The 17,930-nt window shown below is 36.6% G+C and overlaps 1 protein-coding gene across 1 annotated transcript in view; it reads left to right on the forward strand.

Moving 5' to 3' along the window:
• The window catches only part of LOC132483448 (bifunctional heparan sulfate N-deacetylase/N-sulfotransferase 3), a 153,133-nt gene that overhangs the window by 70,658 nt on the left and 64,545 nt on the right, over window positions 1-17,930 (forward strand). Inside the window, exons 4-5 of the mRNA XM_060088733.1 lie at window positions 1,958-2,143; window positions 7,071-7,199. Coding sequence (XP_059944716.1) covers window positions 1,958-2,143; window positions 7,071-7,199 — 315 coding nt within the window. The remainder of the gene's footprint in view (window positions 1-1,957; window positions 2,144-7,070; window positions 7,200-17,930) is intronic.

Consider the following 17,930-nt stretch of genomic DNA (forward strand, 5'->3'; position numbering starts at 1 on the left):
TCATTGTGAATTTCATTCTTGCTTCTTCCTATACCCTTTTAAAAACTGATAACCCATAATTCTTCACAATTTTTCTTTAAATTTCTGTGATTGAAATTCATTTTCTTTCAACTGTTCCATTATAACTGCACCCCTATTCTTAAACCACTTCAGATGAATACTTCACTGACCTTTTCTAACACAAAGTATGTGTTGGTAAGTAATTTTTAGTTGAAAAAAATTGCCTTAGAGTTTTTAAAAACGGGGGAAAGAAAGCAATGAGATATTTCAATTCACTTTGTAGTGAAATTCTAAATGATAATAATAATTGCCTAGTTATGGTAATTTCTAACAAAGATGAAAATAAAATGAAGAACATGAAACTTCCCTCTCACCCTTCAGGAACACAAGTATAATCTACTCCACCCATTCTCTTCCTCATAGCAATAGTGTGGCATCTCCCCTTTCCAGCATCCTCAACTACAACTGTCTGAGCTGAGTTTTGAATGATGAACAGTTTACAAGATAAGAGGAAAGGGGCATTCCAGTTGGGTGGACAATATGTACAGTGTACAGCAAAGACATGAAAGAAATCATCAGAAACTGGGGTGGGGAGGATGAATGCTGACAGGAGATCAGCTATGTTAGGTTGGTTGTGAGCCTTTTATGCCGTATTGAAGGAGTCTGACAGATACTTAGGTAATGGCAACCCTTGTTCCTTCTGCGTTCAAGTGCTCATACACTTCCTTCACCTCCTGTTATTTAGGTTGAGAAACAAAGCTAGCCATGCCTTTTCCACTTCTTCCATATCCATATTTCTACAATTCAGTGCATTTAGCAGCTTAATACTATGGTTCTTTGTATGTGAAATTGGACTTTGGCATGAAGACAAGCAATGACCAAGTCAGAGGAAGTCTATTTGGGTAGAACTTTTGAAGAATATAAAGCAGTTGAAAATACAGATAGAAAAATAAAATATCATTCAGGAGAAAAAATACATGTCTACTACTGACACCATGAGTGTTCTTTTAATAAAAGACATCTCATCTTTTATGCTAAAGAGACTTTATCAGGAATAATGGACCATCTCAAATGAAGAAGAATAATCACAATTATACAAAGTTTCCCCAAGTCCTCTCCAAAATAGTCTAGTTGTCACGTAGATTTATTTTCAGAATTTCCAGACTTGGTCAGGACCAAGTGAATAGAGGAAGTAGTGAGAGAGAGACAGAGAGAGAGAGAGAGAGAGAGAGTAATTTTGAAATGATTTTTTAAAAACTGGACTCATTTTATATACTAAAGCTGGATTTCAAATCAACTAAATTTCCAGATTGTTTGGCTCATTCAGTACCTCCTATTTTCACTATAACCAGGGCTTTGGCTTCAAAGAAAATTGCTCTATAAAATTTTACCACATTTTCTAATCAAAAGTGTGTGCTTCTAACAAGGCAGGGAACATTGTCTATTACTGGCCCTCTTGCTGAGGGAACAACAGAAACATGGCAAACTTGGTAGAAACTGGGCTATAGAAAAAATAAAATCCTGTTAGCAAGTCTAGTGAATGCAGAATGTGTTCTGCCCTCTAAGAAATGCTGGTTTTATTTTGTGGGGAGTGCTGAGTGTTGTCTGTAGCGAGTGTTTGTCATTCAACTTACTGAGATCGTGAGGATAGGTGAGTCACAGGTGACTGTGGCAGGATGCACTGAATGCAGGCTCTTTCACATTATTCATTAAATGTCCTGTCCCATCACCTCTTAAACACACATGTATCACACATGTATCATCATCAAAACTGGTGGAGTGGCTATCAGGCCTCATGAAGTCTAGAAGTCTTAATGTTTATCACTTTAATTTTGCCATACAATTAAATAATGATGGAGTGAAACAAATGTATTTATAGTACATTTGAAAATCCTGGGATAAAAATAGGATCCAGATAAATCTTCCCACATGCTAACTAACATTTGCTTGGCCTTAGGAGCATGGCATTCCTACTGACATGGGCTACGCGGTGGCCCCTCACCATTCGGGCGTCTACCCTGTACACATTCAGCTGTACGAGGCCTGGAAGAAGGTTTGGAATATTAGAATCACCAGCACTGAAGAATACCCACACCTGAAACCAGCTAGATACCGGAGGGGCTTCATCCACAAAAACATCATGGTGAGCTTCCTCTGGTATGCATAGGGTAGACCTCATTCTGCCAGACTTAATTCCTCATTTGAAGAACGAACAAAAGAGAAGAACTAAATATTAAAAGCTTAACAGAAGGAAATGCTCCACACAGCAGGAAACATATTTTTTTCATACCCAAGCAAAGGACGTTTTCATCAAAGTCACTTCTTTTCAATTCTTCAAATATAACTTTAAAATGTTTTTGACTAACACTCTTGCTATTAAGCAGGCACTAACATTAAAATACTAAGGAAACATTACACCTAACTTGCAGATAATTTACAGAAGCCATCATTTCTTCAAAAAGTTATTTAGCATGTAAAACTAACACCATCTCTCTATATATAAACCATGCCGCTCTTGCCAGGCTGTATCCTCTTTATCATATCAGACTAAAAAAAAAAAAAAAAAAAAAAACTATTTACAACAAGAAGCCACATATCCTGCATAATCATTAACAGATCATAATATAGAGTACAAATGAGAGATGATGTTAATGAAGTCATTTCTATTCATTGTCGAATTCTCTCCAGAGCTTCTCCATTTTGTTTTGTGTTCTTACACTGGTGACAAATGTATATTGTCAAGATATATTATTACCTAATACTTTGTGAGACCTCTCAAAGTAAGTAATTAAATCCTAATTTTTTCCGAAATCAGAAAATCTAAAGAGCACTAGTGAAGTTAGGAGTAGGCCTCCTGATTTAGACACACGCTGGGAAGGAACACCACACAGAACACTATGTGGTCAGGCACCATCACACTGTCAAACTGTGTTTGAACAGATGTCTACCTTCTAGAATTAGGTGTAACTGACTTCCTTTTCAGACAGTTTTCCTATGTCGGCAAAAATTACAGATTGGATAATGACATTTGTATTACTACAGATAGGATAATGAACTTGGATCAACTTCCACCTTAACTTTTCCCTCAATAAAAACTGTTGTAAATGCTATATGGGGACATAATGGCCACATTTTATCCCACCTGCCATTCCTCCTTACTGAAAATGAACTCACTGTGCCGCAAGCTGCCAGTCTTTTGACTTGGGTTATATTATAATTTAAAAGTATGCCAGTACTCTCCTGTCATGTTTAAATCATATGCAGTCTTAGTACAATAATAAACTTAAGTCTCCAAGGACTTTATTCAATGGTGTTCTCTTTTGTTTCTGTTTCTCTCTGTAGTGCCAGAAAACTTGCTTGGATATGTCCCATGACATATGTTCATCTTTGTTTCTCCTGAAAACATATTTTACCTGTATTATAAATGCATGAATCTGGCAGGTATTAAAGGCTCTAACAGATTTCCTGTTTTGAGGGAACTGTCCCTGAGGTTCCACTTATGCAGCAATCCGTGGAAACTCTGTTTGCTTTGTGGACCCTTGTATGAGAATTTCCTAGTGGGAAATGTTCCAAGTTGATGTGTAGTTAGAGAAGACAGGGCTTGAAGTCATCCTAATAGAGTTGTAAGTGGAGACCACAATAGCCAATATGCCCTCCTAGGGAGAGACTGCAAAGAAAAAAGAGCAGGGAACTGAGGAACAAACGTTACTTAGATCACACCCATACCCTGTTGTATGAATGAGGGAAACTGGGTTTTGATGATCTATTCACAAATCAAACTTATAAGGCCTTAAATGAAACTTATTATCTTCCCTTCGAACTAGCTATTGGTCCTGCTATCCCTAATTCAGTTCTGCAATTTGAACATCACACTGACCCCCCATTTCCAATCAGTCTCTACATTCCGTCAATAATTCCTTCATAATATTTTTAAATTTCACTTCCTTTCCCACAGCCTAATTCACTGCCTTGACTTTCATTTGTAAACCATGGTGCTGGTTTCTACTTCGTTTATTTACAGCTTCTATCCACCACTCACTGCAGTCCATACCATGGAAAGTGCCAACCTTTTAACCCTAAAATGCTGCCTCATCTTGCCTTCCTAACCTGATTCTTTCCAGTTATTTCCATACGCCTTAACTTGCTCTTCAGGGACCTGAAAACAATTTAAACTGTCTACCTTTCCATCTCCTGTTGTCCCGTAGCTAACACAGACTCAGTCCAGACAAAAAGGTCTGCAGCAATATCACTGTGTCTATACCTTTGTCATTCTTTCCACCTTGAAAGACCACTTTCTGATCACTCTCTACCTATTCCTATTCCCTTTATTCCTCAGTATCAAGTTCCATATCTTATATAATTTAATGTAAAGCACCTTGGTATATATATAGCAGCTCAATACCTAGGTCAGGCCTACACTGATCTTATTCTCCTCTGAATTCTTATAACACATCCTCTTGTAACCCCATTAGGAACATAAAAGCTAGATTCAAGCCTTATGTACAGGATATTGGCTTTAGGTCCACTGGCCGAGATTCTTATGACTATGGCTTTCATAACCATCTCCTAGTTATTGTCAGGAGCTAAAAGGTTTCCAGGGGCTCATCAATATCTCAAAGTTTGAATTTGATAGCATTACACTCCCAGAAACAGTTCTAGAGAGCAGTTCACAGCAGAATGCCTAAAACCTCTCATTCCTTCTCTAACACAAGAGAGCCATTTCAAGGAACATGTTCAGTGTCCTGGCACTGGATTTAGGGAGCAAGGCAATGGGATATGACCCTCTTCTCTTACACTCTGATGATCTCCTCAGCCTCCTTTGGTGGTCCACTGACCATCCTAGGGCTCATGGTGACTCATCCTCTCAGCAAGTGTGATCCTCCCCAGAGTTGCAGGGTAAAGCCTGACACTTCCTCTTCCCTCTGTTCAAACTCAAATAATTTGAGAAATAAATGAAATTCAAATTTCTTTTCACTTCTCTATCCCTTTTGCATAGAATCAGCTAGGCAATCAAATCCCAAAGTTGGCTCTGTATGTTGCCATAGTTTTTCAAGCAAGATATTCAAACTGAATCCTAAAAGCGATTCAGAATAATGCACGTTAAAATGTAAAACTAACCTGGCGTTTAATTACATGTAGGCATTTCATTATTTAGCTTTGGGGTATTTCTCTTTATCCCAATATACCTTAAATCCTTCAAGAATATAAAGGCTATATCTTTGTGTTCTCCCACCTGGACTTGCAAAGAATTTTGAATAAGTATTTGTTAAATAAATAACTGCTATGTAAAATTTAATTTCCAGGAAATTACATGTTCATGAATTGTTAGGGGATATATTTGATTCAGTTAGAATACCTCTGCACTTAGTTCTTTTTTGTTGTTGATTTTGTGCATAATGTTATGAGAATGCATAATGCTTTTAAACATAAACATCATCAGAGCTAATACTCTGCAATTAAACTGAAGTTCTTGGAATGATTTCATCAAGATAAAATAGGTTCTAAGGATATAACTTTCACCAGTTTACCAAAATAAATAGGATAGATACAGTTTTGATTTACACTGAATATGTAGTTTATTGATTGAGCTGGAAATTATGTTTTCTAAGAAAACTTTCCAAGGACTAGATTGAAATTTATTAAATACATATTCAGTATATTTCTAGTAGGTTGCAAAACATGGGGATTCCTGTACAGGTAATATTTTGAAAGCACTTACTGAATCAATTGTGCTTTAAGAATCAAGACAAAAAAAAAAAATGAAGATCCATTTGCTTAGGACAATAAACAGAAGACCTGCCTGTGTAAGATTCTATAAAACTTGTATCCCTCCAAAGTATACTAATTCATTTTCTGCTACTTCAAGGGTGTAATGACAAATGACAAATTATGTAATGACTTCATAAAGAAGTCATTATATAAAATTTAGCTAAAGTTTGTACCATCTTGCACAGCTTTTGTTCAGCCCTTCTTTTATAATTGTACTGATATTTTACCAGGAAAGCTGTAAGAATTTGAAAAAAAATCCTTATCACAAATATGTATAACTGAAGTGAATAATGGCTTTTATATACAAAGGATGAAAAGAAGACTTTTTACTGAGTGACCTTTTTATCATTTTGTTTCTGACACTTTATAAAAATTACTAACCAAATGCATCATCTCTTTCTTACTTTTGGAACTGGCAGGCTTCAGACTTAGAATTCGGGGCAATTACTACACCTACAGTAGTCCTTTCAGAGTAGAACAGGAACTATGATTTGTGTCTCAAATATTTGTTCTAATTTAAAATGTCATTTCCTAAGAATCACATTAAGTTAATAATTGACTTCATTTTCTAATGCATGCGTAGAATTTGATAGAAGTATTAGCCTTAAAATTTTTGCCTACTAGAATTACAATGCCGCACAGGCAAGTCCAGTATTTTTTTTTTTAATTTTTTCTTTATTTATTTATGGCTGTGTTAGCTCTTTGTTTCTGTGTGAGGGCTTTCTCTAGTTGCGTCAAGTGGGGGCCACTCCTCATCGCGGTGCGCGGGCCTCTCACTATTGCGGCCTCTCTTGTTGCGGAGCACAGCTTCCAGACGCGCAGGCTCAGTAATTGTGGCTCACGGGACTAGTTGCTCTGCGGCATGTGGGCTCTTCCCAGACCGGGGCTCGAAACCCGTGTCCCCTGCATTGGCAGGCAGATTCTCAACCACTGCGCCACCAGGGAAGCCCAAGTCCAGTATTTTTAAAGTCTAATTTTTACTTTTTGTTTGTTTGTTTAAGATGCTGGAACATACTAGGCTTCAAAACAGAAGTAATGACTTGGAGATTTAAAATAGATAAGTGGCTAAAATAATTCAAAGTCTATCTTAGTTTTAACATATTTCTTCCACTCTCTTCAGTATTCCTGCTGTAGTGATGTCATCCCCACTTTCCCACATTGTGAAGAACTTTGGGGGTGTTAGTTAAGAGTTGAATAATGACACCAGCTTGTACATTATTTTCCATGAGGGAAAAAGCTAAGTTTCAACATATTAATTGGTTGAAAGGAAATTTTTCTTTACCTGTTCATTCTTCCTTCAGGTTCTTCCAAGACAAACCTGTGGGCTTTTCACTCACACAATTTTCTATAAAGAATATCCAGGAGGTCCTAAAGAGCTGGACAAGAGTATCCAAGGAGGTGAACTTTTCTTCACTGTGGTCCTCAACCCAGTAAGTACTTTGAGTTATTCTCCAAATAAATAATGAAAAATGACAGGGCAAATGACAAAGAGGCCAGGGTTTTGGTAGTTATCAGCCAATCAAGATGAAGTTTCAGTTCTAAAACAGTAGTTAAAAACTAAATGGAACCACATCTAGTAATGGGGGCAAACTAATTCTACAAGTAGTAATGATATGAGGAACTTACAGAAGAGCCAAGGAAGTGCTCTAGCAAACCCTCCTCTGCATTGGAAAGTGATCAAAATTTAGAGATTCTTGCTTTTATGCAGAGTAAGATTTTTCACCTATAAAACTCTCCAATTCCCAATGGGACCAGTTTTTCATTTAGATGACTATTGTATTTTATTCTTGTTTAAAATAAAAGTAGAAGCAAAATGGGAGAGGAATTAGATAAGCAAATAGGGTCACTGTTGGAACATTCACATTAGATCTTATCTTGCTGCATCTCAGGCCAGGGCAGAGCAGCCTGTTTTATTGGGCTACTGTTCTTCCTCCTTTACTTCTTAATACTAGGGTGCCAGCTCCCAAATGAACCATTTGTACTTATTTCTGCTTGAGGCCAGTGTTATAAAGTTGTATAGAAAACGAACTAACGGAAGTAAGGTGTATAAGGAAAAGAAGGGATTTTTATTTCCCTTCTGAAGATCACTGACATAAAAAGTAAAGCTGGGGCTTCCCTGGTGGCACAGTGGTTGAGAGTCTGCCTGCCGATGCAGGGGACATGGGTTCGTGCCCCGGTCTGGGAAGATCCCACATGCTGCGGAGCGGCTGGGCCCGTGAGCCATGGCCGCTGAGCCTGCGTGTCCGGAGCCTGTGCTCCGCAACGGGAGAGGCCACAACAGTGAGAGGCCCGCGTACCGCAAAAAAAAAAAAAAAAAAAAAGTAAAGCTGTATTTATTTATAGTAAATTTGTCCCTGATGTTAGCAATATTCAAGATGAAAAAAAAATGTAATTTTCCAAATGTGAAAAAAATTCTATCAGCATAAAAGTTAGAGAAGAGAGGGATAAAGAGAATAAAATTTGAAAGACCCCTCTCTTGACCTTAATTTTACAGGTCTTGCAAATAAAATTTCAGATATTTTTCATTATCTACTGGTATTCAATAGCTATCTATTTCTCAGCTCCTAGAAAATGAGACAGAAGTAAGAGTAACTCATCTTTGGGCAAAATCAACATGTCTATCTAAAAATCACCATAGTTTGAAGTTAATAAACTTCTTAATACCCCCAAAAAATATAAATAATTCTGAGTTATATATCAGAAATAATCTGGTTCTTCTAACTTTTCTATTCTTAACAAATGGAAGTATCTTTGGAATCATCCCATATGGTTTTGTTCTCTTTTTTTATCAATTCAGCCAGTAACACACAGGCAAAAGAATTAAACTAATGCCTAATGATGAACTGAAAATTCAGTTATAATATTCTTAATATGGTAACATTTTCATCAATAATTTTAAGACTCTTTAATCTATAATCTGTAAAATTCTGATGTTTTATATTTCCTTTCATCATAGAGCAACTGTGAACAAGTAAGTCATCTATTTGATTTTTTTAACCAATAGTTGCTTTGGCACTTAAGAAATTCCTGGTGGTATTGTAATTTCAAAACTTTCTAAACCAAATTAGTTTTATTTACCATGGAAGAAATTCAAAATAAGTTCATGTTCAGTAGATTTACAATAAATATTATATTTTTTACTAATTGAAAACCAAAGTATTTTCTTTTCTTTTTTTTTTTTTTTTTTTTTTGCGGTACGTGGGCCTCTCACTGTTGTGGCCTCTCCCGTTGCGGAGCACAGACTCCGGACACGCAGGCTCAGTGGCCATGGCTCACAGGCCCAGCCCCTCCGCGGCACATGGGATCCTCCCGGACCGGGGCACGAACCCGTGTCCCCTGCATCGGCAGGCGGACTCTCAACCACTGCGCCACCAGGGAAGCCCCAAAGTATTTTCTTAATTGAAAAAAGATCTTGTGGTAAAGCTTATGTTATTCTTGGATACTGACTTGGACTAAACTAACTGAACAAACTCTTTAAAAGTTTAGTAAACCTTGCTACTTTTCAGGCCTTTATCAATAATATTTGGCAATTTTGTTTGTCTTGCTGAGGAGATCCACAGGGAATAAAGGGGAGAATAAACTTCATGAACTTATTCTTTTCTGATTCAGAAAACTTTCAGTAGACAGTTACTTTCAGATAAATGCTGGAATTCAAAATAAATGACAGATCTTGTTAGGCACCATAAGACATGCAAGGAATCCAAATTAACTTCATCTGGCATGTGAACTACGATTTTTGGAAACAACTGTAGTTCCCTAGAGATTTGTGGTTAAGAAGCCCACTTCTAGACTCAGCCCAAGTCTTACCCAAGGAAAGATTACTATCATTAGCTAGTGATGTTTGCTTTGCAGAACAGAGTGAGGAGTAGTGGTCTGTTTCCTATGAATTCTACATCCCAAAATTAAATGTTTAGATAAAGTTTGTGTTAAAATTAAGAAAGGTCCAGGTGCAGTTAGGCATACTAGTAATTTGGCAGATGACACTCTTTTTAGGCCAGAACGAGAATGAGAAACCCTTGATGGAATCAAAGTAGATATTAGCTGCAAGAAAGATAAGAATTTTAATTATAGTGGATTTGAAAGATAGCCATTGTGAGCTTCAGTAATACTCCAGGCCTCGATTAGAAGTATCATTTTCTGAGAATGCTGAATGAGTTTGCTGTTTACTTCAAAAAGGGAGATGTGCATTAGAAATATACATATGGCTTTTAAATACATTTAAATATATTTGAATGAGTTGAAAATGAAAGTATAAGCAGGATTTTATTTAATGTGCTTCTAAATTTTCTTCCTATATGTCAACATAATATCAAGGTATTCCAATAACTTTTACCAGTATTGTGGTGAGAGGTGGTTACAATGAAGTACCTCTCAGAGTTAAACTAGAATAAATCACAGCAAAGATAAGTATGTTCCTTAAACAGAGTAACTCTCTGGCCTGAAATGTTCTACTGTTACCAAAGTAGTTTTCACTGCTAAAGAAAAAAGTGTCAACCTTGGAAATTTAACACAAAGAGTTTCAAAGACAATGTTAGCACTGCATAAGAGAGAGAAAACCTTGGCCTTTTCCAAATGAGTATTTCCAGTGTCACAGGCCACACACCTCGGATGTGGGTTGGATGCAGAGATTTTATTAGACGCTGAGGTTCAGGTGCATTTGAGAGGTGGGCCCATCAGGCTATCTGAGACTGGGACCACTAAGAATTCAATTCTTCTAATTCCCTTTCTGATTCTAAACTCAACCAGCAACTTCCTGAATATAGTTTGCTTTCCTATATAAATCCTACTATAGGAAAAGAATATGTCCATCATAAGAACTTGTAATCACTAGAACAGTAATTTGCAGCACAATTTTATAAATCTTTCAGTTGGTGAATACTTCCCATTTAACCTGGTAACCAGGAGAGGACCCTCCAATTGTATATATTTTAATATTTCAGTTCCTCTATAATATATAATTCTCCATTTTAAACTAATGGATGAAATTCTGTTTTTATTTATCAGTTTCAATTGTCTTTGCTAATTTGATTCTGCCCCCCAGAAATGGACACTGTCTGTCAGCGTACTCAGTCAGGTGTTGGAGCCCATCGGGCTAAGTAACAGGCCCTGAAGTGTTTGTTGATTAATTCAGGAAGGTAATGAATTACCTTATGGATATACCAGGGGAGAGAGCCACTAGAACTATCCCAGAGTCACTGTTAGCTATACACACACAAGCACAAAATTTCTACACAAACATGTAATACACCCACACACAATATTCTTGATCAATTCATAATGCTCCAAGTACCCTTGTATATACTTTAAAAAATAGTGAGAAAGAGTCTACTTTATTTTACATACCTATATAAAATAATATGTAGATGGGTACTAAGAACTAAAATATATGAAGATGACAAAAAATATTAATTCACAGTGACTGCACCTGCCCTCAATAAACAGAACCCTATAAATTTATGACATATATACTTATACAAAAAAAAAAAACCACTACTAAGAGTATACTGTCCATTTTAATGTGAGTTTCCAGTTCTGCCTATATTAGGGAAATGTGATAATACTTAAGTAGTGTGACAAATGGAATAGTTCTGAATTAGACATGATTGTTCCTCTTTTGGGAGCCATATTATATTCTGTTGCTCTGAAAAAGGATGTCCCCTTCCTTCTCCAGTATTCTTATTTCTAATTACAAAATGTCTGAGTCTTTGCTTACACTCTTGTTCAATAAACAGACTCTAGGTATTGAGTCCTTAACAACCGATATCTGTGCCTCCCTCCAACATGCTTGATAATAAAGTCAGTGCTTACTTTACTTATTAATCCAGAACAGTTGTGGATTGCCACAAGATTCATGCTCTTACCACACTTGTTTGGAATTCAAGTGGAGCAAATCCCTGACAGCATAGCAATATTATACTTCCTTCATCAAACTGTTAAACATCCCATACAAACAGTAGCTAATCCCCTTATGCCCATGTTTCATTAAATGCTTTTTGTCTCTATGTTTCTCAATTTGATATAGCATCTATCCACCATACTCTCCATACCCTCCTACCCAAATCCCTGAAAGCTAAATCTAAATTGTATTTCTCTAATTACAATCACACATGGTGAGTAGAATGACTATTTCAAACTGGGTAACACATGAGTGAATTACAATGAAAGTAAAACAACAGAATTCATACAAGATACTTTGTATAAATAGAAATTAACCCACACTGAAATTTTTTTTAAAACTATAATTTACATGTATATGGCTTATGTGTGCTTATCTATAGAATTCATCTAAAAGAAAACAGCTTTTTTTCCTAATGGGAAATTTTATGTTTCTTTCTTTTCTTATTTACTAATCCTGGAAAACATTGTGATAACAGAAAACTCTTTATTGAAAAATAAATGCTAATAATAACAACAACTTTGGATAGTAGAAAAACAATTCCTGAACATGTCTAATAATGAGTATTACCTGGGACAATTGATTAAAAAAAGTCCAGACTTAATGCATCAGAACATGCAGGGGACAGTTTGGGGACCTGCATACTTTAGGTGATTCTTATGATCAGGCAAATTTGGGAAATACTGCAGAGAAAGAAAATGGAGAAATAATTTTGGTAATCGAAGATTACCAAAAACTGCTATAGAAATTGTGGACCTATGGTCAAGGTATCAGAATTGAAAATGAGTCCAAATCTGCAGTAAGATTTTTTTAAAAACTAATGAGAATGAATGTTTTTTCTTAATGACCAGAGAACTCTAGCTTGAACTGGAGTTTAAAATAGAAGTAACTCCTGTTTATCCTTTAAGGATGGCTTAAGGGTCACTTTCCTCAGGAAACACTCTCTGCTCTGGTTTAGAAGTACCTTCTTGTGTTCCCATAGCATCCTCTGCCGACTCTTCCTAAGTACCTACTATCTTGCATTGTGACTGTGGGTTTGCTGTTAGGCTCTTTGCTTCTTGCGGCAGAAAATGTGTCTTTCATCTCCAAAATCATCCCAGTGCCTAAACATGATGCCTTATACCTAGTTTTTATTTAACACATATTAAGGAAGAGAAACTGACTTTTCTAATGGCCTGATACCAAAAACAAACACAATAAATCTGAAAGGAAAGGACATTTGGGTCCTGGTAAGATAATTCTTGAATCAAAAGCATAAGTAAAACCTGTATCATGAGTTTGATGGGGCTGAATTATGTACTGTTGTATGTACTCTTCACATATGTAGTTGTCTCTTCTGTATAAAGATTTGTTTTCATTGAGTTCCTCTGGCTGTAAGAACTAGAGACCCACTCAAGTTACCTCAAATAATGGAAGTGTGGGACTCCAGAAGGCTGAACAATCAAAGTCCATTGTACCTGGAGGGTTCTTCTGAGTCCAAGGCAGTTTCAGGGCCCATAAAAATGAGAATTACTGATCTTGATCTTGCCTTAGTGCTTTAATACAACACAACAGGTGCTTTTCACATGTCTGAGTGTGTCTCATTTTTCTACTACTAACTATATATTACATGTCTGCCTCAAAAGTGCTGCTTGTTTAATGGCTTCTGTGCCCTCATTAATTAATTTTACACATGACCCAATGTGACTGCATCAAATGTTTTCCATATAACATTCAGCTTCAATTCTAACTTGCTAATTACCTCATCCTCTTGTGGTGTCGCAGATCAAATTCCCAAGCAAGGGAATCTATTTGTCCCAGCTTACTTTTTTGAGTCAGCCAGTATCAGTCCTGGCCTGCTGTGAACTGACTGCTCCTGGCTATGGGCACCCCACAACTACCTCCAATATCCATTCTACACTATGACTGGGCAATGGGCTGCCTAAGGGCTATTCTTTCAGCAAAAGCTTGGAAGAGGCAGGTACTATGACTGCTGTCTAGCCTGAATCTGAATCCTGTGGGAATAGTCAGTATGGTCTCAGCCAATTCCAGAGATTTGGGAGGAAGCTAAACCTTTTTGGAGAAGGCCTAAAGATTAATTTTGAAGCTTGTAAAGTTTAAGTGAGTAGTTCTGTTAGTTATAGGACCAATTAATTTCATTCATCATTTTACTGTCTATCTTGCTTCTAGAATGCAAGTTCCAAGACAGCATGTACGTCTTGTGTTTTATTTACTCTATATCTTCAAACTAAGAAGAGTTCCTGGCATGTCACAGGTGCTAACAAAATATTTCATAAGTGGATGAATGAAGTTAAATGTCCAACAACAGGGATGGGGATATTAAAAGAGCAAATTATGTTCCCCCCCCATAGCGGAACACATTCAGCCATTAAAAAACACATTGTGGGCTTCCCTGGTGGCGCAGTGGTTGAGAGTCCACCTGCCGAGGCAGGGAACATGGGTTCGTGCCCCGGTCCGGGAAGATCCCACATGCCGCAGAGCAGCTGGGCCCGTGAGCCATGGCCGCTGAGCCTGAGCGTCTGGAGCTGTGCTCCGCAACGGGAGAGGCCACAACAGTGAGAGGCCCGTGTACCGCAAAAAAAAAAAAAAAAAAAAAACACACCAAAAAACACGTTGTATAATAATTTTTGATGACATGGAAATAGTCATGATATATTCAGTGAAAAAGTACGTTATTAGAAAATTAGATGCAAGCATGGAAATAAACTAGAAGGAATTCAGCCGAATGTTAGCAATGGTTGCCCTAGATAACAGGATTAAAGATGATTTTCTTTGTCATTTTTGTTTGATTTTTATAATATGTCTACATTGAATGTCTATTACTCTTAAAACCAGCATACAGACACACACACACACACACACACACGCGCGCGCGCGCAAAATGCTACATTAAAAACAATAATAAAAAATTATCTAACACTAACAGTGAAGGACGTAAAATGCAATTATTTATTTAGTGATATATCAGGGGTAGAATTAGTATTTACTCAATTCCAGTTGTTCCCTATCTGTCTCGTATATCACCTAACACCTACCTCACTGCATGGTTATTTGTGTACATATACATCATTTCTCCTATATGAGGGGGCATTCTTGCAGAATTATCTGTGTTTGTTTCATTTTTGTGCTTCCCATGGTGTCTAGATCAATGTTTTAAATCTAATAAATGGTCACTAAATGTTTTTTAAATGATTGACTAAATGTAAGAAGTTATGTTTTAGGGGCATCACTTGACTTATGGCCTATCCAAATGTGAATAATAACAAGCCTGGTTTTAACAAAACTACATTCTGGCAGATTCTCTGCTTTCAAGAGAGTGAAATTCAGGATCCAGGAAATTTTCCAGTGGCCCTAAACATTTGGCAGGTTTTTACAAGTGATGATGAATTAGCCTGACATGGAACAATGGACAATTAAAGCTGGAAGGAACCACAGAATTCATCTACTCAATCACCTAATTTTAGGCTCAAGGTCACTTCTGTATTTTTCTGTTGAGAACCCAGCCTTCCTGACTCTGAGTTTGGTGTTTCTACCACTACAACATGCTGCTTCTGCACTCCTGAGTAAATTGGCCTTAATGTGACGCACATTACCTGTTAATGTGACTCAGGTACCTGGTACCAGGAAAATGTGCAAATGGTTTAAAATTTCTGGCTATTATTTAGAAAAAGCAACCCATCTCCATATGGAGTAAAAAACAAAAAATAAGTGCTTTTGAAAAAAAGCTATAATAAGCAGTTATAGCTAAGGGAAAATGTCAAATGTACTTTTAAAGAACTATGAATAATAAGCTATATATTTTTTTATCTTAAAACAATAAATCTTATTGATGTTACTTATATATTGATAAGACTTTTTAAAATTTTTTTTAAATTTATTTTTTATTAGACTTTTAAACTTGTAAAGCCAAAACACTTTATTTCATTTATTTCCTACTTTCCATATCAGCCCTATTTTTCTATCAGTGTTCTTCATGATTAACTATGGTTTTATATAATTACTTGCCACTGTGAGATTAAGAATATTATAAGAAAGCATGATTGTCTTGATTCTACAGTTAAGAAAAATAGGAGTATGATAAACTCTCAAGCCATTGAGATGGATATTTTTAAGAAATTTAAGAAAATAGATATTAAGTTAAAGAAATGAATATTATGTTATTTTTGTTTAATCCTTTCATAGTTTCAGATAACTTATAGGATAAACAAACAAAAAATCCTTCACTTGGAAAAAAAATTAAGTCTGGCTCCTACCCACCTTTATGGTCTCTGTTTTCAATAATCTCATATATGCACCTTTCAATCCACCCATACCGAAGAATTTGTAGTTCCCTAAACAGGACCTGTTATCTTGTTCTGTGCCTTAGAGTGCTACTGCCTCAGGTTGGAATGCCTTCCAGCAAATCCGAGCTCGTACGTCATCTTTTTACAGAAGACCTCCCCCAACTCTTCAGTTTCTCCTGTGTTCTCATAGCACCCAGGCATAACCCTAACATAACTTGTCCCCAGTACTATAATCGGTTATCTTTCTCATCCAGTAGTTTGTGCATTCCTTGATAGAAAGCATCATGTCTTATTTATTTTGTAATCAAGATATATGCAAAATTTTAGCACATAGTAGGCTCTCAATAAATCACAGTGCATTAACTTGCCATGCATGTATATGCACTATCCTTTGAAGGAAAATCTAGTTGCCTTGGAAATACTTATTCACAGAATTCACTTGACTCAAGAGTTTGCATTATTGTGCTTTCATTTCTCCCAACATGGCATCCAGGGAGATCCATTTGAAAGTCATTAAATTTATGAAAAGATGGTCAGTTTCACTCATAGGAAGAAAAATCAAGGTTAAACATATTGAGATACCATTTCTTATCCATCATGTTGCCAAAAATTCAAAAGATTGGTAAAATATTCTGTTAACAAGGCTATGGGAAAACAGATATGCTCATACATCCTAGTGGATGTGCAAAGTGGTGCAACCCCTACTGAGGGAATGCAAAATGGTACAGCCGCTATGGAAAACAGTATGGAGTTTCCTCAAAAATTAAAAATAAGGCTACCATATGATCCAGCAACCATACTTCTGGACATCTGTCCAAAAGAATTGAAAACAGGATCTCAAAGAGTTATTTGCCCTCCTACGTTTGTTGCAGCATTATTCTCAATGGCCAAGAGGTAGAAACAACTTAGCTGTCCATTCACAGATGAATGAATAAAGAAAATATGGTACATATGTACAGTAGAATATTATTCAGCCTTAAAAAGGAAGGAAATCCTGTCATATGCTACAACATGAATGAAACTTGAGGACATTATATGCTAAGTGAAATAAGCCAGTCACAAAAGAACAATACTATATGATCCCACTTGTTTGAGGTGTCTAAAGTGGTCAGACTCATAGAAACAAAGTAAAATGGTGGTTGCCAGGGCCTAGAGGGAGGGGAAAATGGGGAGGTGCTATGCAGTGGGTATAGAGTTCCAGCCATGCAAGATGAGAAAGCTCTAGACATGTGCAGTACAATGATGTGCACATACTGTACTGTACATTTAAAAATTTGCTAAGGGTAGATTTCATGTTAATTTTTGCCACAAATGTTTTTAAAATTTTTATTGGAATATAGTTACTTTACAATGTTGTGTTAGTTTCTGCTGTACAGCAAAGTTAATCAGCTTTATGTATACATATATCCCCTCTTTTTCAGATTTCCTTCCTATTTAGGTCACCACAGAGCACTGAGTAGAGTTCCCTGTTCTATACAGTAGGTTCTCATTAGTTATCTATTTTATACATAGTATTAATAGTGTATATATGTCAATCCCAATCTCCCACCCAATTCATCCCACCCCCCCATTCCCCCGCTTGGTGTCCGTACATTTGTTCTCTACGTCTGTGTCTCTATTTCTGCTTTGCAAATAGGTTCATCTGTACCATTTTTCTAGATTCCACATATATGTATTAATATATGATATTTGTTTTTCTCTTTCTGACTTACTTCACTCTGTATGACAGTCTCTAAGTCCACCCATGTCTCTGCAAATGACACAGTTTCATTCCTTTTTATGGCTGAGTAACATTCCATTGTATACATGTACCACATCTTCTTTACCCATTCCTCTGATGATGGACATTTAGGTCGCTTCATTCTCCTGGCTGCTGTAAATAATGCTGCCATGAACATTGGGGTGCATGGGTCTTTGGGATTTATGGTTTTCTCCAGGTATATGCCCAGGAGTGGGATTGCAGGGTAATATGGTAGTTCTAT

The sequence above is a fragment of the Mesoplodon densirostris genome, chromosome 1 (assembly GCF_025265405.1).
Source record: "Mesoplodon densirostris isolate mMesDen1 chromosome 1, mMesDen1 primary haplotype, whole genome shotgun sequence".
Taxonomy (NCBI): Eukaryota; Metazoa; Chordata; class Mammalia; order Artiodactyla; family Ziphiidae; genus Mesoplodon; species Mesoplodon densirostris.